General features: G+C 34.2%; 3 protein-coding genes across 5 annotated transcripts in view; 2 read left to right on the top strand and 1 right to left on the bottom strand.

Moving 5' to 3' along the window:
* Positions 1-21,622, bottom strand: part of LOC138129696 (ankyrin repeat domain-containing protein 29-like) — a 263,705-nt gene that overhangs the window by 85,960 nt on the left and 156,123 nt on the right. The gene's annotated exons all lie outside the window — the stretch shown is intronic.
* Positions 1-21,622, top strand: part of LOC138129700 (putative ankyrin repeat protein RBE_0997) — a 50,713-nt gene that overhangs the window by 11,764 nt on the left and 17,327 nt on the right. The window contains exons 5-7 of the mRNA XM_069045980.1: positions 13,463-14,420; positions 14,476-14,526; positions 14,577-16,240. The gene's annotated coding sequence lies outside the window, so the exon portion shown is untranslated. The remainder of the gene's footprint in view (positions 1-13,462; positions 14,421-14,475; positions 14,527-14,576; positions 16,241-21,622) is intronic.
* On the top strand, positions 1,530-10,228 carry LOC138129701 (putative ankyrin repeat protein RF_0381). Its single transcript, XM_069045981.1, has 4 exons — positions 1,530-2,086; positions 8,939-9,905; positions 9,960-10,010; positions 10,061-10,228. The coding sequence occupies exons 1-4, from the start codon at positions 2,069-2,071 to the stop codon at positions 10,108-10,110; spliced, it is 1,086 nt and encodes a 361-aa protein (XP_068902082.1). The 5' UTR covers positions 1,530-2,068; the 3' UTR covers positions 10,111-10,228.

Genomic DNA, 21,622 nt, shown 5'->3' with positions numbered 1-21,622 from the left:
AGATTTTTCTTCAAATCTTCCAGATTTTTTTTTCAATTGAATTGAAAAGCAAATATGTAGGTCCTGCTGTCAGTTATGATCGACAGTGCATATAAAAATTATAATTTTTGAAATTTGTCCGAATTTTCCGACTTTCCTTTGTAATTGTCCCGAATTTTTTTTCCGAAAACTTATCCAAAACCCTAACAAACAAAACCAAAAAAGAATTACGCATAGCCATCGTTCGAATCCTAAGTTATGGTCTTGAGTTCATACAAAAAAGTACTTTCAGTTTTCCCCGAATTATTTTAAGTAATTTAGTTTTTTCAGATTTTTCCCCAAATCTTCCAGATTTTTTTTTTCTATTGAAAACATTCAATTCAGTCATTTCTAGCCCGGGGCATATCAAACAAAAAAAAGAATTAATCAAATATGTCGTTCCTATCGTCAGTTTGTTACGATCGAAAATGCATACAAAAATTATAACTTTTGCAATTTTCCAATTTTCCGGGCAACTTTTCCAATTTTTTTTTTCTTTTTAAACCACCCCTGTATTAAAGCGAACAAAAGAAAAAAATAAATATTCAAATCGGTCAAGCGGTTTTTAAGTTTTAGCGAGACTAACGAACGGCGATTCATTTTTATATACTTAATAGAAATAAACTTTATAATTATTGGTATTTAAATATTTCTTACAATTATCTAGAAATGCTGATAATACCAGAGTCAATTTGCTGCCGGCAATGTGTGTTACCAACTGAAAAAAGTTCCTAGATTTCGGATGTGTTACTCGTAATAGCTTATTAACGCATTCAAAACGAATGCGTTAACAGCTTTGTTAAAACAGCAAATTAGAAAATAGTATATTATGCACCGAGGGAGTGAAGTGGATGATTTTTACCCGAGGTGCAATTTGTAGCCCGAGGGTTCTACAAAGCACTGAGGGTAAAAATCATTCACTCCCGGGGTCCATATACTATTTTTTGCACGACTCACCGATTTTAGTAGAAAAAAGCCGAAAATTTGTAAATTATCACTGTCAAGCTAAATTGAAGAGTCATGTTGACAGTTAAAAATATTTTTTAACCTTTCGGCTTATTTCAATTAAAATTTTTGAATCCTGCAAATAATAGTATTGCACCTCGGGAATGCATGATTGTTACCGTCGTTGCTTTGTAGGACCCTCGGGCTTCGTCTTCGGGCTACAAACTGCATCTCGAGTGAAAAATAGTATATTATGCACCGAGGGAGTGAAGTGGATGATTTTTCCGAGGTGCAATTTGTAGCCCGAGGGTTCTACAAACCACTGAGGGTAAAAATCATTCACTACCGAGGTCCATATACTATTTTTTGCATGACTCATCGATTTTAATATAAAAAAGCCGAAAATTTGTAAATTATCACTGTCAAGCTAAATTGAAGTGTCATGTTGACAGTTAAAAATAATTTTTAACCTCTCGGCTTTTTTCAATTAAAATTTTTGAATCGTGCAAATAATAGTATCTGCACCTCGGGATTGCATGATTGTTACCGTCGTTGCTTTGTAGGACCCTCGGACTTCGCCTTTGGGCTTCACACTGCACCTCGAGTGAAAAGAAAAATGAATTCGAAATAAATATGAACCATAAAAGGTTGAATAGGCTATGGTTTTTTGCCCAAGGGGAAAAAAGATGACTAAAAGCTTGAGTTGGCTGCGGTTTTTTGCCCAAGGGGAAAAAAGAGCCACTTTACTCCATACAATCAGGGAGTAAAGTTGCTCATTATATACAGGTCGTGCAAAAAATCTTGTATGTACTGCTACGATTTAAATCGCCGCGCGCTTTGAAATCTTCACGAAGGTTCTAGAACGTGCTAGAACCCCATCGCACCACTGGAATCGTATCCGTTTCCGCCAAAAACCCTAAGCGGAGAGAGGGGGTGTTCTGTGGTCTTTGGTCTATTCGTCTATTTCTATTCTAGTGGGTAGTCTGTGCAACGAGGAAGGAGGTTAACCACCTTGATCTGAAGATAATTGTGTTGTCTAGTTTGGTATATTACTAATTTACCCAACAAAGTTTGAGATAATATATTGTTTTGTGAGTGAGCAACAATGGCTTATCATCAATGGGTAGGATAATATTTTTCTGCATATATGTACTCGCAAATGGTGTTTTTTAAAGATGGCGTCGAAGTTGGCGTTGGCGTCTTAAAAAAGACTGATTTTTTTCAAACTGCATATTAAAAACACGCAAAAAGTGGGGATAGATTTAAACAGCTGATCGGAGTGCGTAATCCGGTGGTGCGTTCACAATCGACTCTTCAACGCCAACTTCGACACAAATTTTTTAAAAAACACCCGTTATATTACTAATGCCGTATTTAACACTTATAAAAAATTATGTGATTCGACTGTACTCGTAGTCTTTGCCAAAATTCTAAAACCACCACCTGTTGAATTAAGTTCCCAATAAAAACAACGTTGCCGATTGTGTTTTCCAGGTAAATTACGGTGTTGGTGGTTTTATAATTTTTGGGGTAATGTTGCAGTTTAAGGTCCTACTACTGCGCAGCCCTATTGCGCACGGAGAGCACTCCGTGTTCCGTACAATACTTACTTCTCCATATGTACTTACACCGTTGCCAGATTTATTAAAGGTTCAACATTATATTGCTCGTAGCAGAGAATTATGGTGGGTTGCGTAATGACAGAATTTTATCCCTTTTGTTCACATTTTTGTTCATGTTGTGTCTTACAGTTTAATTTGTTTTTGCAAAAACTACAACAGTCACCCCGTAGAGACGTTTCTTCTGAATCAAGTGCACTTTTTAGCTCATCTTAAAACGAAAAATTGAACAAAAACATGTGGATTTTTTTTAATGAAGCGATTTTTTTTAAAACTGGGCTTATTACAAACAAGACAACAAACAAATCAACAAATTGCACCAAAACGTGCATGATCTAGAAAAGTCTGTTCAATCTTTAATAAATCTGGCAACGGTGTAAGTACATCAACAGAAGTAAATATTGTGGGGCACGGAGCGCGCATTATTAGGACCTTAAACTGCAACATTACCAGAGATGTCGCTGTTTTTACAAAAAAATTGAAGATCGAAAAAATATATTTAATTAAATGGCAACATCCAATTCAATATTTCGTGCAACTGTCATTATTTTTAACAATTTATTGTCAATGTCATTTCAAAATTTGGTTAGACTGTTTTAAATTAAAAAACTTTCCCTGCCTAATTATGCCCACGTCAAGAAAAGTGTTAAAAAATTTAAAAAAAACGGCAATTGTCAGAATAAAATTGATACATTTACAATTTTTCATAGTGTGAAACCTCTTTACAAGAGATAGGTTAGAATTATGGTCAAAATTCAATGACATTTTTAAAAATTATTTGACAGGTATTGTCAAGTAGACAATTAATTAACAAATGAACAAAACCAAATTTACATTAGGGAAATTTTCATTTCCCGCTTTTTTTGCAACCAACTGTATCATAAAATGGTATTATCCTGCTGGAGAAGGTGGCTCCACTGGTAGAACAGCAGCTGTAAGAGTGGAGGGTCATTACTCATTAGCGTGCAACATATCCTAATCGGCTACAATCAACATTTAGCTAAATTTTTTAAGACATAGTTACGTAAAAAAAATAGTTTTTCTTCAAACGTCCGTAAATTATGATATTATCCTGCTGCATTGATAATGCTAAAGTGTCACTTCATTGTCATGGCATCTAACGAGCTGACGACCTGGTTTTTTAACATGTCTTAAATAATTTGTTATACCGGGTGATTCAGATTGGTATTCGCGCCCCTATATCTTTTTTATTTTAAGAAAAAAATATAGTAAACCATATATATTTGTAAATCGCTTATGAAACTACAATAGATGACGTTGTCAAATCTTCTCTACGATGACATATGTTAAAGTTAAGACAGTCAACTTTTTTTTTTAAATGATACATTATACATTTCTTAGTCTATTCTTGTAAAGCTTTTTTTTTCTACATTTGAATGTGTAAAAAAAGTTGACACTTGCAATAGGAAAAAATCGAGAAAAAAAAATATATGATTTAATTTATTCGAAAGTGTTATTTTATAAAAAGAGCTAGTTAGCCATGGAGACAATTGAATTTTGACATTAATAGCGTCAATTATTAACGTACCTACATTTAAATAAATAGCTATGTTATAACCTACATTTACATAAATAACTATGTTATAACATCTGGCTTCGAAACCTAACTTCTTCCTGACTATACCGCTTTGAATGCATACACGATGAAAATATGTACCTAGTTGAATTTTGATAGTGCATGAATGACGTGATGAGTCTTGGGAATCGTATTCGAATTATTCGAATATTTGAATAGGTGACTATGTAAAATTCGAATAAGTGTAAATTCTAATATTCGAATAAAGTAAATTCAGGATGGATCGGGTATTTCACTGTCAAATAATTTTATTTTTTGGCTATGTAATTCTTAAAATAGTGAGATGCAGGGAACCAACATAACGCGAATTTAGCATAGTAAATTCAGTATGGATTTGGTATTTTGTCCGAGTCTCAGTTTTCTCGCCGAGGCGCACCCGAGGCTTGAAAACAAACAAGGTCAAATCATTTTATTTTTTGGCTACGTGGTTGTCTTGTAAATAGTGACATGCAGGGAACCAACATAATGTGAATTTACAAATGTTTGGCTTACTTGTTCTTTTTAGAAAATAACGCTTTCGAATAAATTAAATCATATTTTATTATTTTTCTCGATTTTTTTTCTGATGTAACTGTTAACTTTTTTATACATTCAAATGTAGAAAAAAAAACTTTACAAGAATAGGCTAAGAAATGTATAGTGTACTATTTAAAAAAAAAAAGTTGACTGTCTTAACTTTGACATATGTCATCGTAGAGAAGATTTGACAACATCATCTATTGTAGTTTCACAAGCGATTTACAAATATATATGGTTTGCTATACTTTTTTCTTAAAACAAAAAAGATATAGGGCCGCGAATACCAAACTGAATCACCCGGTATATGAGGGTTTGAAGAAAAAATAGTATATCACTGCGTTCGGCAGCCAATCTACCAGCCGCAGCACATAAAACTTCATTTTTGCTCCTCATAACATAATATATGTACTATTTTCCAGCAATTCCATTTAATTTTTTTTTTAATTTCCATCTTTTGGGCAAATGTGGAAAAGTGAATCCAATTTTCGTAGCCACTCTGTACATCTAATTTAGATTCTCTTTTTTAAAACTCTTATCAAAATCTTATTACCTAAACGATTCTTTGACTTTTGCTGTTTGAGAATCAAAGAAAAATCCTAAAACTAGTAACCATTTAACTGCTAACACTTTTGAATTTTTCACAACATTGTGAAGTATTGAGTGATTCAAAATTATTGTGGATAAGTATGGAAACTATGTACTAACGGAAATTTATGTGGTAACTGTGTGGGTGGAGTAGAGTTGACATTTGTATGACATTTCATATGCGTGCATTGATTTTTTTTTTATAACATTGCACATTAACTTGACAATTTTCAAAATTGCGCGACTATGTCAACTCTACCCTACCCACACAGTTGCCACATAAATTTTTGTACATAGTTGACATACTTATCCACAATAATTTTGAATCACCCAATATTTATGCTGAAGATCAGTGGCAAAAGTTAGGTTAGGACCAGGTTAAGAAGTGACATGTTAATCTGAAATAAAAATCCAACTGTGTTCCATCCATTAGGTGTGCTCTAATACCTTCATTTATTCCGCTTATAGCAGAAAAATAAAAATTTAGATTTGCTGGCCCAGTATCGTTAGTGTCTGATTTAATTTGAATTTGGACTTCTTTTTCTGCTAAAGCATCTCTATCCACCTCTTCAAGTACCGTACCTATGTTTCTCATCTCCACTTTCTGAGCAATTCTCGCTTGGAGAAGGAGAATATTTCTCAAAACCTGGACCTTCATAACCACTTCGGCTTTGAAAGTGTTCATCGGATGAATTAGAACAAGCCAAATTAATTTTCTTAATTTAAATCAAGTAATCAATTTTTATAGGTTTTTGTATAGTTTAAAAACGGACTTTTTCTGTCATTTTGACAAACGTTATTATAAGACAGGTTATGTCTTAATTTTTAGATAATTCCATTTGAATATTACATTAATATTTGGTCGTGGCACCGTATGCATTGATAACCGCATTTATTCTACGTGGCATAAACTGCTCTAAATTCCCACTTTTCTTGTTCAAAAACTTTTGGTAGTGGCATTTTTGAATAAATTAAGTGTCACAGTATGACGTTAATAAACGCCAGAACAACAAAATTACACAGGCAATTAATAGGTGTACGCGATTTTTTTGAATATAACAGTACATTCGATGTTAGGAGGCAGTTCATTTGATCCAGGTTAAAACAAAGTTAGCAATGGTGAAAACAGTAACTTTTTGGTAATTTTGTGTTTACAAATTTATCGAGGCAGGCCTATCTTCTTTAACCTAGAATCTGGTATTGCGTTTTATTCCGTTCGTTTTATTTTTTGTGTGTATTTTAAGGACTTTAGACGTTTCCAGTGTTGTTTTTGATACCTACTATACAGGGTTATTCACGTAAGATGACCAGGTAAAAATACAACCCAAAATATATCGAGTGTTCAAATGAAATCCTGGGCTGGGAAGGCGTTGGAAACCGTCAATTGTTGTGCTTTTTTAAAGCGTAGATTAATTGGAGCATGTTGACAGCTAACCTAAAATTTAGAGCCAAAAAAATCTTTCTTTTTTTCTTTCTGTACAATGTTTTACATTAAAAATAGAATAACTTAACGATTCCTATTCTTGAAGCAAATATCTAAGGGCACCCTTTGCTGAAAACAAACATGTTCAAGTATGTTGCGATTAAACATAAACAAATGTCATTCGTGTCAAACGGCGGGAAATTCAAACTTTACACTGTTCTAAACGGTTTAATTTTTCCAACGCCTACTCAGCCCAGGATTTCATTTGAACGCGCGATACTTTACAAAGCATTCATTGTGTTTCGGTATTTAAAAATTAAATCAGGAATCCAAGTAGGTATTCTATTACATAATTTGAAAGATAAATCTGTCATTGCATTTTTCGTTCATATTTAGTATTTGAAAAGATTTTCGAACGATGACAGAACCGATATGATCCCACTTACCCATTACTTTTGTGATTTTAATTTCTTATTATTGTTATTAAATCAAATCATATTTTGCTGAGAAAGGCATTTTTCTGTCAGAAATTGAAATTCATCGGGCTGACATTAAAAGCTGTCTATGTTTTATGCGCATTGTGATAATGACGGATAATGTAATAGGGATCGAGATTGCTTTGTGAATTGTCTTTTGGGTTGCATTTTTACCTGATCAGGCTCGTCATCTTACGTGAATAACCCTGTATAATAATTATAACTACAAAATTAAATTATGATCAAAAATTAGGGTTCATAACAAAATGATTTAAGATTGCTTTAACAGTTGTTTATTTGAATTTATTTGCATTAAATGTGCTCTGAACGCGTTAGCAGGTGCAGGTGCTTTTGGTGGGCTGAAAATTATGGATTCCTGCAAAACTACTTAAAAAAAATTTTTTTTTGTTATACGTACTTAATTTAACAAAGAATAATAGTAGATAGTTTATTTGACGAGTTTGTGTGTAAATTGGGCCTTTTTTGGCACGCGACTGAAACGAGCGTTTTAAAGGCCCAAGAGTGCCAAAAAAGGCCCAATTTACACACGAACGAGTTAAATACAACGTTTTTTTTGTTCGACGAGCCCCTTAAATGCTTCAAATCGCTTAAAACCTTTAAAATTAGCTTGACGTTTCGTTTTGACAAGTTGTGACATTTATCAAAATCCGTTCACATAGGAGAAAATTCTCAAATTCTGACAGTGTCGAACAAAAAATATTTTATACCGTTCAGTTTGGGACGAGATTATCTCGGATACTTCTTCTGTCACAAACTGCACCACTTCTTTAGATAACCTAAATCTTTCTTTAAACTCTACATCTCTACATTTCGTAAAATGATTTTCACGGACTCTAGGATGTTGCACTAACTGATAGAGTTCGAAGAAATCTTCGTCGTCGGTTAATTCGCCAAGATACTGAACGTTTTCCATCACCGTTTACTTTCTCTCGCAATACTTTAATACCCACGATCTATTGAACTGGCGTTAAACCGACTCGAACTTCACAATTATAAATTATAAAACCACTTTCGTACAACGTCAAAACAGCGCTGAAAGTCGTTCAAAATTGAACTTGAGTTGAACCATGGTGGTAGTTACAACGGGGCCTTAATAACCATCAAATAACTAGTGCCTCATACCAAGGTGACAACACTTTGACAATTGTTTTAAAGAAAAAATGAACTTTAGTCTCAGAACGGCAGTGCGGCAACTTGCAAACACTTTGTCGGTGCGGGATTTCCCAATTTTCACTTAAACATTTTTGCTTTACACCATTTTACTCGTTGATATATGGACATTTTTATTCAAAGTTTAAACCGTCGAGCTAAAGCTCTCGGGCCTAACCAGAATAAAAATGCCCAAATTCAACTCGTAAAGTTGTCCAAGCAAAAAGTTTTCGTGAAATTGAAAAATTTATCCGATAAAAAAAATTAGGTCTTGCTATTTTACCTGCGAAAAAATTATTAACCAGTAGGAGAGAAATTCTACTTCTGGATTTGATTCAGGAGTGACCGCTTCTAATAGTAGTACCTTCCTAGTGGAAAAAGGTTTTTATCCACTCAAATGATTCACTTTATTTTCGTGGATAAAAACCTTCTTTTTTACTTGCTCATGAAATAATATGTATACTATATTCTGATTGTTAAATTTTGACAAAATTGTGTCATTATAGCTACATTTTTGTAACTATTATCTTACATTTTGCAACCCGTATTGTTTATTTCCAGTTTGTTGAATATGTTCATGTTTTAGAACCGATTATTCTATGCTCTATTGAACAGTGATACCACTGTTCTTACCCAAATGTTGAGAGAAGGTTATGACATGAGTAAAGTTGTGTTACGTTCATCACTCTCGTCCAATAAATGTACACCACTCGAGTTCGTAGTGTCCTGGAATAATCTTCCCTTTGTCAAGTTTTTGCTGGAGAAAGGTGTAAATCCCAACGTAGAAGGACCAAATGGAGATACTCCTTTGATCATCAGTATCAAAGCCGAGTTTCCTCAAATGTGCGAGAGTTTACTAGTTGCGGGTGCAAATACCTGTAAACCGGATAAAAATGGCAAAACTCCTTTATATTGGGCAGTGGACAAAAAAAACCAAAAGATAATAAATCAGCTGTTGGATCACGGGGCTGAATTGACAATTCATACAGCTTTATTTCATGCCATTGATTTAGGCTATTTAGATGTGGTACAGTTATTGGCAGAAAGGGGAGCTCCCCTTAATGTAGTGTCTTCAGGAACTCCCTTAATTCGTGCTATTGAGCGAAGTCATTCGGATATTACAAAATATCTAATAAAAAAAGGTGCCGACATAAATTTGGCTGATAAAAATGGTAATCTTCCTCTAAACTTGTGCATGGAAAAACGTAATTTTGAAATACTCAATTGCATGATTGCAAATGGCCTCAAAGTAGACGCAACACTTGCAAGCAGTTTACTTGTATGTTCATTAGAAATGGAACAGGTAGATGCAGTGGAATATTTTATAAAGCAAGGAGCAGATGTCAACCAAAAAAATAAAAATGGTCAAACGCTTTTGTCTACCGCTTTGAAAAATTCCGATTTACGATCTTTCCGATTGTTAATTGAATCCGGAGCTGATCCCCGATTGGCTGAAGCTGAGATTAAAGAAAAAATGGCTAAAGACGACGACTTTGCCATTTATATGAATTCACTGAATCTAGAATCCAAAATAAAAAAGGTCACGATTCGAGGTAATTGAACTGATATTTAAACTGCATCAATATTAAAAAAAATATCTTTTACAGAAAATGGTGCTCCCAAGGGAGAATCGACGGAAAATGCTTCATCGCTCCAAGGTAATCAATTCTTTATTTTAATTGCATTAATATATCCCACAATATTCCAGGTGCAACTGGTCATGAAGAAGCTCCACTTCATGTGAATAAGCATATATAAGATTTGCTTTTAGATTATAACAAAATTATTGAGAATTGACAATGTGAATTATGTACTACTAAAATATCCCGTTTGTGTAACTTATTTTTAGACATCATAAACTTCTTCACAAAGTTAATGCACTACCTTAAAATTTCGAAATACCTACAAATTTTAATTCCAGAACCGTCAGATTTGGACACCTTTAACAATCCAGGAATCCTTTACTGCTTGAACAATTTTATCACTGACACTTTTAACAATTTTCTAAACTTTAATAAAAATATTAAACTTCATGACTGCAAAAAAAACTTAATAACGGGTGCATACTCTCAATCAGGCCCCATATTGTTGCTCCCTAATCGATATCTTCCCATATTTCCATCTCTCGCTGTCTTACCTTGTGAAGGTTAGCTGGAGGGGGCATTTGCTCTTGCAAACATCGTCCCATATTATCCTACAGATGTTCCCTTGGATTCAGGTATGGACTTCTTGCTGGTTAGTTCATAACCTGAATACCAACGTCCGGAAGGTACTCTCTCACTATTCTGGCAGTATGAGATTTTGCGTTCTCCTGCAACAGAATGAAATCACCCCCAAAATAAGGGACAAATGGGACACGTGAGGTTCCAAAATGTCTGTAATGTAATTACGACTATTCAGGGATCGACGATTTACAACGTGCAAGCCTGTGGTGGCCGTCAGAGAAATGCCACCCTAAACCATCAGAGATCAACCACCAAATCGAATCAATTGCCTGATGTTACATGCGCTCCATACACGCTCCGGAAATCCTCAGGGGAAAAACTGTGCAGTCCTGGCCTTCCGTATTTCCTGAGTACGTGTGGTAGAAACTGCGGGGACTTGGCGGACTGTTCAGGCGGCCGGATGAGAATAAAAAACAACGATTCTGAATAACTGTGCAGGTCAAAGTAGCAGACCGATCGGAGTGTGTGTGGCATTGCATCGGTTCAGCTTGGTTGAGGCCGTCTTTCGGACAACGTAAGCCGAAAATTTCTGGAAGAGTTTATCAAGATTTAATAGTCGGAATCATACTTTTGGCAGGTGAAAAGTAAACTCTATCATGATTGAGTGAAAAAGAAAGCTGTCTATACGCAAGCGATTTTTGTTATTGACATGGTAATTATTTCTTGGTACTGTAATGATTAGAATAGGTTCGCTCAATTAAGAATTTTTATTTTAAATATTTAATTTCAACAAAACGTTCGTAACAACCATTCACTGGGGGCGGAATTTTTGTTGGTTATAATTTTATGTTTCTCCTTGCCTTTGTCGGCACAGTAATCCCTAAAAGTGGCATATAATAGCATATTATATCATAAAGAGTAGAAGTGAGTCTTTTTGTGGCAAGCCCAGAGACTGAAGACAGAGACGCAGTCGAGGTATTTATTATACAAGTGTCTAATAAGCAGTGTCCGGACGAAATAGTACCGCACAAGTCGACCAGTACAACTTTGCGTAATACCCCACTCACATATAAACACGATTCAGCTGGTTCGTTTTCAATAACAGGGAACCAGCTGAATCGTGTTTATGTGCGAGCGAGGGATTACGCAAAGTTGTACTGGTTGACTTGTCCGGTACTATTTCGTCCGGACCCTGCTAATAAGGCAAATAAGTCACCAAAGAAATGTTTAGTCACGAGAGCTTGCTCGAGTGGGCTAATATTTCTTGAGTGACTTATTTGCTGTTAAGGCACGAGTAATACATAGTTTTATCCAACACCGAATAATGTTGAAGAAGTCACAGCCAAAAAAAGAGTTGTTCTAATTTTAATTCTAATTTTATGTATGTATTACATTTTTTTATGTTCAATAAACTGTTCAATTCTCTCTAAACTGTTTAATTTTATAAAAACAGTTTAATTAAGGGTTCATAAGTCCACTAGGGTTTCATAGACCTCATAATATATTCAAAATCGGCATTATTACGACTTCATAATAAACAGGTGTTGGATAAAAGTATTCATATTTCAATAAATTTATAGTTTTAGTTTATAGTACTGTTGGACATATTGCTTAGACTTATTCCAGATGACGGTAAGACAGACCTAGCGAAGCCAGAGTGCAATATCTTCAATATCTTCTAATATTAGGTATTACAAAAAATTATGTACAAAATTCGTGTCTAAAGCTTCTTTTTTGCACTTGTGAGCTTTAAATAACTCGCCAACGACTCGTTATATAAACTAGGTACCGCTAATACCAGAACGACAAAAACCGTGATTCAAGATTAACTGATAAATGATGATAAGCATATCAATCAAAATACCTCCTATTATGAAACTTGTCGTTACTTCTATATCATTGAATTCTTATAATTAGAAACTGAGAACTTTGAGCACGTGAACACATTAACTTGCGCAGTTTTGATTTTTATTATCTGTTTTGGTTATCTGAGACAATTCTGTTGTTTAGTTTGGTATATTTCGGGTGTTTTACTAATTTACCCAACAAAGTTTGAGATATATTATTTTGTGATGGATCCGTCTATGGTAACATTGGATAACAAAAATGAGGTTAGAAAATATTTTTCAACATACATATTTACCAATGCTGTATTTATTACTTTTGTAAAAAATTATGTGATAACCAGAATTATCGATATTGAAAATGATTCAAAAGTTCCCGATCTTGAATAAAGACAACAAGAAATTTCATTTAGATAAATACAAGATAAAAAATTCGAAATTTGAATTTTCTGTTTTACACTCTTTTTTCTTCAAACCTTACAGTGCTAAATTACTTTTTCATTTAAGACAAGCTAAAAATATTTATATTCCAAGTCTGATTGCTTTTTAACAATTTTTGAGAATTTTCTACACATTGTTTCTGCTCCTGCACACTTGAGATACCTAAGTGCAGCAGTCATTCAAGAATGGGAAGAAATAAATCAAGCTGTCATTCAACACCTTTTTGAAGGAATTGCCATGACGAATGGAAGCTGTAATTCAAGCTCGAGGAGACACTATACGATATTGAGATTTCCCAATAAATTTTTTATTTGTTAATTTGTTGTTGGAAAATAAGTGTATAGCCGTGATGGTGTACTAATATTTATGTCAAGTTTGTGGCATTCTTCTTTGCATATGAATGGTCTGGCCACAATATCATTGATCTAATAGATTCAGTCATCCCGCTGGTAACGGAAAAATTAAAATTTAGATTTGCTGGCCGAGCATCGTCCATTTTGGTCTTCTTTTCTGCTAATGCTTCTTTATCTACCTCTTCGAGTTCTAAATGTCAGATTTTGAAAATTGTTTCATTATAGCTGCATTTTTAGAACTTTTATCTTACATTTTGCAACCCGTATTGTTTATTTCCAGTTTGTTTAATATGTTGTTATGTTTTAGAACCGATTACACTGTGCTCTAGTGAACAGTGATACCACTGTTCTCACCCAAATGTTGAGAGAAGGTTATAACATGAGTAAAATTGTGTTTGGTTTCTCACACTGGTCCGTTAAATATACACCACTCGAGTTCGTAGTGTGTTGGAATAATCTTCCCCTTGTCCTGTTTTTGCTCGAAAAAGGTGTAAATCCCAATGTAGGAAGAAAGAATCCTTTGATCATCAGTATCAAAAGGGGGTTTTATCAAATTAGCGAGAAATTAATAATTTTGGGTGCAAATACCTGCAAACCGGATAAAAATGGCAAAACTCCTTTATATTGGGCAGTGGACACAAAAAACAAAAAGATAATAAATCTCCTGTTGGATCACGGTGCTGAATTGACAATTCATACAGCTTTATTACATGCCATTGATTTAGGCTATTTAGATGTGGTACAGTTATTGGTAGAAAGGGGAGCTCCCCTTAATGTAGTGTCTTCAGGAACTCCCTTAATTCGTGCTATTGAGCGAAGTCATTCGGATATTACAAAATATCTAATAAAAAGAGGTGCCGACATAAATTTAGCTGATAAAAATGGTAATCTTCCTCTAAAAGTGTGCATGGAAAAACGTAATTTTGAAATACTCAATAGCATGATTGAAAAAGGCGTCAAAGTAGACGCAACACTTGCAAACAGTTTACTTGTATGTTCATTAGAATTGGAACAGGTAGATATGGTAGAATATTTTATAAAGCAAGGAGCAGATGTCAACCAAAAAAATAAAAATGGTCAAACGCTTTTGTCTACCGCTTTGAAAAATTCCGATTTGCGATCTTTCCGATTGTTAATTGAATCCGGAGCTGATCAACGATTAGCTGAAGCTGAGATTAAAGAAAAAATGGCTAAAGACGACGACTTTGCCGTTTATATGAATTCACTGGATCTAGATTCCAAGATAGAAAAGCTCACGATTCGAGGTAACTGATGTGATATTTGATATATTGTGTCAATATTAAAAAAAATCTTTTACAGAAAATGATGCTCCCAAGGGGAAATCGACGAAAAGTGCCCCATTTTTCCAAAGTAATTAATACATTATTTTAGTTCCATAAATATAATAGACAATTTTTCAGGTGGAACCGGTCATGAAGAAGCTCCACTTCGACGACAACCCTGATATTTTACGTTTGCTTATATTTATGGAAAATGTTAAACATGTGGGACCGAACAAAATAGACACGATTTCTACAAGAATTTCTAAATTTGGTTTTAGGTTATAGCCCCTCTACGGTTATAGCACAACATTTTTGACAATTGACAACGTGAATTATGTACTTACTTCTAAAATATTCTGTTTATGTAACTTATTTTTAAACATTATTCTAAGACTTATTTTCTTGCAACATCTTCTTAATTTATCTTTCATAATAACTCTTAATTAATAACTTTCTTGTTTATTTAAATGCATATAAAAACGCACATTTTTAAGAAATAACGGTAATCGTTTCTTGACTCTTTCAAAATACAGGGTATTTCACGACTGATAATAAAAGCTGGATATTTTAATTTCAGTGGCCAGCTTTTTTCGGAAATGTATTGTGGGTTGCATTTTCAATTCCATCGGGCTCACTGTCACTCGTGAAATGCCTACTCTGTATTTGTGACCAAGTCACATATTTCTTTCTTGTTGATATAAAAATTTTACAACCTTATCAAAAAGACTCGAAAGTTTAAAATTATTCTCTGTCAAATTGACACAATAATTGTTAGAGGTAGAGTAATCAGGTAATAAAGTAAAAATAACAAGTAAAAATGTAAAAAAATAACAAGTGTTCAATTGAAATGTTCATCAAGTTGGCTTCGACTTTATTTTTTAAAAGACAACAACATCGTAATTTAAGTTAGTTAGACAAAGATAGCAACAAAGATCAAAGCCAATTTGATGAACTTTTCAATTGAACACGTGTTATCTTCTTCTTTGTAGAAGAAATTGATCTTTTCGTTACACTAAATAGCAGCATCTAAAAACATTCGATTTATCTCAATAATCTGCAAATGTTTCATTTTTTTCCTATCCATGGAACTAATAAAGAACAAGCTAGACTCTTATTGTAATGTCAGTAAAAATTGATACCCGAAATAAAAGAAATATTAATTATAAACAATGGCCCAAGGATGGAGTCTTGTGGAATACTATATGATACGATTAGGTATTTTTTTCGATGACCTGTACTCTCTTGAACCTAGGTCTTTGGAGTCATTTCCTTTGCAGTGAGCTTGACCGAGCTGAATACCTACTTTTCTTGGTTGAAAAAATACAAAAAACGCGTTCCGCAAGTACCATTTTCTAGACCCATTCTGTATCCTCGTCTGCACCGGAACCAGAAATTAAAATTCTGGACGCGGCAGGATCTCGCTCCACTTAGTTCGCAACGAAACACGCAAACGGTAAAAAATAATTTTTTATTCATGTCCCAAACCGCATTCGCCTCGCTGTACAAACTCTTTTCGTAAACATAAACACTTCGTTGCACCGATATTTAAACAATCAGAGCGACGTTTGATGAAACAGTCAACAAGATCACCCGGACCCCCGCAGGCAATTACTACGCGTTTTGAAATTGAGATCGGTTAAAAAATCAGTCGAAACTTTCGGTTTTATGTCAATGATATTTCATTGACGATCAAGGTGTTGGACGTTTCGTAACGCAGTTCAAATTTGCACAGCGCCTGACGTTGCAGAAGAAAGAAAAAAGTGCGCGATTGAAGTCCGGGAAATGTTGAACAAGTGCCTCAGGTAAGATGGTTTCTTTTTGTAAATGTGTAAACGGAAAAATTCGGCCAAACCTCAACAGAATGTGACCGTGAACTGGTTACGAATGCGTCGGTTTTGTGGCCTCAACAATTGTGTAACTCGCGGGATACTGATTTGGATTTGAATAATTTACAAGAAAAATTTTAGGTACACTCGAAAAGATAATTAAATTTTATCGTCGTGTACAATATTCAATTTCTTTCTATAGCATTTGTATTTTATTATTGAAACTTTTTTTTAATCATTTCTAATCGTGTCAGGTTTTAAAATCTCGTATGAGCGTTGTTAATAAAAAAAAATAATTACTTTATCTACCCTTGCTGTTAAAGTAGCACTTTATCCACCCATGCGGTTAAAATGCTACTTGACCTTTTGATTTGAATAGATAAAAGCACACTTTAACATCTGCTATAGAAACAAATTATTTTATACAAATTTATGTTAAAACCGGTGGGATGATCTCACAATCGTAGATAAAATGTTGTACCTAAGACATACGTCTTTATTGCACTCACATCCTTTAAAATACTCGCTCGTACTTCGCTCGTATTTTAAACCCGTTCGTACAATAAGGATAACTTTTTACACTTAATCTTAAATAACTGTTAAAACAAATCGTTCAAAAATCGGTCACTGTTTATTGACCTCAGATCTATTCGCAAAGTTTTGGTAGGTAATGTTCCTTTCACTGGGAACGGATTTTGACTGCAAGCTAAGTAATTTTTTGTCCAAGTTGATTGCACCTGCACGATCTGAACCTACTAATTTTTAATTATCGACGGAACTGCAAAAAAAGTCTTAAGTGAAATCTTTAAAACGAGAATTTTTTTCTACCTCATAATTTAAAACAATTTAAATACTGTAACCACCAAATTTGGAATGTCTTGTAATTTCTGAAAACACTGTACTGCCAGTACAAGAACCCAGTGCTCTGAACGTATCAGGTAACTATAAATGATTGCAACAAATTTAATAGGTTGGCATCCCTGAATCTGAGCAATTGGTAAGCCTCGTCACTGTTAATGTGTCATTTTTGAGGTTAGGGTTTTTGATGTTTGGTGTTGCTGTGAAAAATGAATATTGCAAAAAAGATTTTGCAAAAAAATGGGGAAAACAAGTTTTACTAACGTGAATTAATTGGCATTTTGCAATTCGCTTTGAAAATAAGTCATTACAATAAACGTGTCAGTAGTAAAATCCATTTTAAAAAATAAAGTGTGATTATGACAACTTTGTTTTGTGACTTTTGATTTCACATATTTGAATTTAAAAATAGGTACCTATGCCAACATAAAACTTACAATATGTTGCCAACATAACACCAAAAAAAATCACAAACACTTACAGTCACTTGGTAGATATAATTTGTTTACATAAAATGCATTCACGTTGTTTTGGCATAATGAGAGGTCATGGAAATTTTTCATTCAATTTGGTACGGTGTGATCAAGAATGACTGAATCCGTTGGTAACAATGAAATTTGGCAAATTTGAAATTTACCATGAAAGGTTCATTTTCGTAATAGCATAAACGTAACTGACATAACGTGAACGGTGTTTATCGAAGATCCACCAGCGCTGCATTTTACATAGGATGCACACGTGGCAACACTGCCGAATTTTGGTCTTGCAGAAAATTAAAAGTTATAATACATTCATTTTTGTTTTAGACCAGAGTAGGCTATTTTAATGTTTTTAAATATTGGTATCGTGGCTATGTCAAAATAACAAAATCAAAATTGTTCGAACTGCCAGTGTCAAATTTGACATTATTATTAAGTGTTAAGGTAAATTAGTTTTAAATTTGTGCAATATTTACATTTATCACTAAATACACATATATACACATATTATACATGATGTATATTGTCATTCAGCCACAGTCTTACCATACAACTCGCCAAATTTCCATAGCCTACTCTGGTCTAAAACAAAAGTGAATGCACTGTAGGTCAAGTTAATGCGAACACTGTCAAATGCAGCGTTGTCAACACTTTTACCTTAAAGTCCCTAGATATATCTAGGGACTTTATTTTACCTCTTTCTAACTATCAACCGGTTCAGATCTTAAGGATGAACTGGAGTAACAATCTCAGCAAAAAGTTGCGGAATTCTTATTATGCTATGAAACGTTTATAACGAGATATCAATATTTGAAAAAAAAGTTTTTAATTTTTGGAAACGAATTGTAATCAGTTGCAAGTAAATTTTGTCTTTATTTTCTTGATATTTAGATAATTACTTACATGTGATTTTACAATCTTTTGACTAAGGCTGTACGTAAAAGTAAACAGAAGCACACTGAATTCAATTTTCATTGCATTTCTGTTAAAGTTCTTAACGTAACTGTGGTAAAACGTGCGATATGAGTGTAATATTGCATACCGACGTCAATTATATGCATTTTGTTCACTTTTTATTGAAATTAAAACAGGTACATAACCTCAAAAACCGTGTTTTTCCACATATAATTAGCGATTAATTGGAAAATCCTCAACCAACTTTTTTTGTAAATTCATTAGAACATTCTACGATATCGATACTTCATGTGTGAAAAATTTAAGAAAAATTGGCCATTTTGAAATATGTTTTTTTTTCAATTTATATACGAGCATTGATCGATTTCTCATAAGAATGCGTGTAAAATATCCCGAAACTTTAAAAGGTAATAACTTTAAAATTCCTCGATCAATTTTTTTTTAATTTGGCACAGTACTTTAGCATGGATAGAAGGACTCTAGTACCAATTTTGAGCCATTTTCGCCATTTTTCAATGTTACTCCAGTTCATCCTTAAACTGCCTCAATATTTAAAAATATCTTTTACAGAAAATGGTGCTTCCAAGGGGTTATCGACAATTAAAAATTGTTTTATTTTTTTTTCAGTCAGCTATGAACCAAACGATAATTTTTAATACATCGTTAGATTCAGAAAAAAAAACTTTATCAGACTAAGCCTAAAAAACTACATGTGTCCATTAAAAAAAAAAAAGTTGACTATAGTAAGCTACTGAAAATATCGCAAAAAAAAAATTATTTTATGGCTGCTTCGTAGCGCATGAAAAACCATATCTTCGGTTTTTTTGTTCATTGAAATCGGATAATAAATAAAAAAGTTATAGGTTGAGGCGTTTTTTATCAAACAGCCTGTATAAGATTTGCTTTTAGATTATAACAAAATTATTGAGAATTGACAATGTGAATTATGTACTACTAAAATATCCCGTTTGTGTAACTTATTTTTACACATCATAAACTTCTTCACAAAGTTACGCACTACCTTAGAATTTCGAAATACATACCTACCAATTTTAATTCCAGAACCATCAGATTTGGGTACCTTTAACAATCCAGGAATCCTTAACTGCTTGAACAATTTTATCACTGACACTTTTAACAATTTTCCAAACTTTAATAAAAATATTAAACTTGAGGACTGCAAAAAAAAATTAAAAACGGGTACATACTCTCAATCAGGCCCCTTATTGTTGCTCCCTAATCGATATCTTCCCATATTTCCATCTCTCGCTGTCTTACCTTGTGAAGGTTAGCTGTAGGAGGCATTTGCTCTTGCAAACATCTTCCCATATTATCCTACAATGTTCCCTTGGATTCAGGTCTGGACTTCTTGTTGGCCAGTTCCATACTGCCACTATTCTGGCAGTATGAGATTTTGCGTTCTTTTGCATCAGAATGAAATCATCCCCAAAATAAGGTACAAATGTAATGCAATTACGACTATTCAGGGACCGACGATTTACAACGTGCAAGCCTGTGGTGGCCGTCAGAGAAATGCCACCCTAAATCGTCAGAGATCAATCATCATAATCGAATCAACTGCCTGATGTTACATGCGCTCCGTACACGCTCCGGAAATCCTCAGAGAAAAAACTGTGCAGTCCTGGCCTTCCGTATTTCCTGAGTAGGTGTGGTAGAAAACTGCGGGGACTTGGCGGACTGTTCAGGCGGCCGGATGAGAATTAAAAAAAAACGATTCTGAATAACTGTGCAGGTCAAAGTAGCAGACCGATCGGATTGTGTGTGGCATTGCATCAGTTCAATTTGGTTGAGGCCGACTTTCAGACAACGTAAGCCGAAAATTTCTGGAAGAGTTTATCAAGATTTAATAGTCGAAACCATAATTTTGGCAGGTTAAAAGTAAACTCTATCATGATAGGGTGAAAAAGAAAGCTGTCTATACGCAAGCGTTTTTTGTGGTAAAAGCCATAAAATTATATCAACTGTTTCTCAATTGACATGTTAATTATTTCATGGTACTGTAGTGGTTCGAATAGATTCGCTCAATTAAGAATTTTTATTTTAAATATTAAATTTCAACAAAACGTTCATAACAACCATTCATTGGGGGCGGAATTTTTGTTGGTTATAATTTTATGTTTCTCGATGCCTTTGTCGGCACAATAATCCCTAAAAGTGGCATATAATAGTATATTATATCATAAAGAGTTGTCTTCGACCACCCACGTTTTCTTTCATATTTTAATGGGGGTTTATGACCGCTACCCTTGCAGCTTCTTTAGGGGCTGCACAAAACTTGTATTGTAAAGCGTCACTTCTACTTGAGCAGCTAAACGTTCAAGACGCCTTGTAGTTGTCACAAATTCGTAATATGTAAATCTATTTTTTGTTAAGTTTAAATCCGTTTACATTATTTAATAACATCATTATAATCGTACCGATCGAAGCGTACGATACAACACAGCAAGCAAGTAGGCATATGACCATATGAGATCACAAGTTCTTGAACTTGGGATCTAAACTGTAATTTTCTAAGGGGACTCAATTTTTGGACATGGGGCAAAATGCTTTCGAAAAAACACCTATCTTTATCCAAAGGCTTCTCGATAGGTGCTTTCTCCTTGTTCTGTAGGAGGCGCAACTTCTCCGTCTCTACATTTAAAAGAGCTTGCCCTATCAAATCATTAGACTTTTTCCTTTTTCTGCCGGAAGTGAAACAGTAGGTTGTTCATTAGAAATTGGCGATTGCGGCGTGGGCTCCCAATCAAAATAAACTGGCGATTGGGACTCCAGTCCCTGAATCTCATCTATATCGGCCGAACTTGGGATAGGTGCACCTTCGCTCTCAGGTGAATCATGCACATCTTCCAAACTGTCTATACCTAACGAAGTGGTTGGCAAATTAGATGTAGATCTCCGGGAGGTGAACTGATCTTTTAAAAAGAGCAAGCTTTGAAAGTACGGCCACTTGGGGGTTATCACAATCCCCCCCTCGTCTCCAGATTTGGGTTTTGGACATTTTGCCAACGCCTTTCTGAAAGTGTCCCTCAGATACTTTATTTATTTTTACAGCATCTCCTACAAACAATTGTATTAAATAATTGCA

The sequence above is a fragment of the Tenebrio molitor genome, chromosome 4 (assembly GCF_963966145.1).
Source record: "Tenebrio molitor chromosome 4, icTenMoli1.1, whole genome shotgun sequence".
NCBI classification, from domain to species: domain Eukaryota; kingdom Metazoa; phylum Arthropoda; class Insecta; order Coleoptera; family Tenebrionidae; genus Tenebrio; species Tenebrio molitor.
The sequence above is the reverse complement of the archived record's forward strand: the minus strand, read 5'-3'. Positions and strand labels throughout refer to the sequence as shown.

Bases quoted from the DNA above. Each gene is read 5' to 3' on its own strand.
- LOC138129701 (XM_069045981.1), top strand. The intron at 9,906-9,959 runs GTAATTGAACTG...TATCTTTTACAG, and splicing joins AAAAAAGGTCACGATTCGAG to AAAATGGTGCTCCCAAGGGA. The intron at 10,011-10,060 runs GTAATCAATTCT...ACAATATTCCAG, and splicing joins AAATGCTTCATCGCTCCAAG to GTGCAACTGGTCATGAAGAA.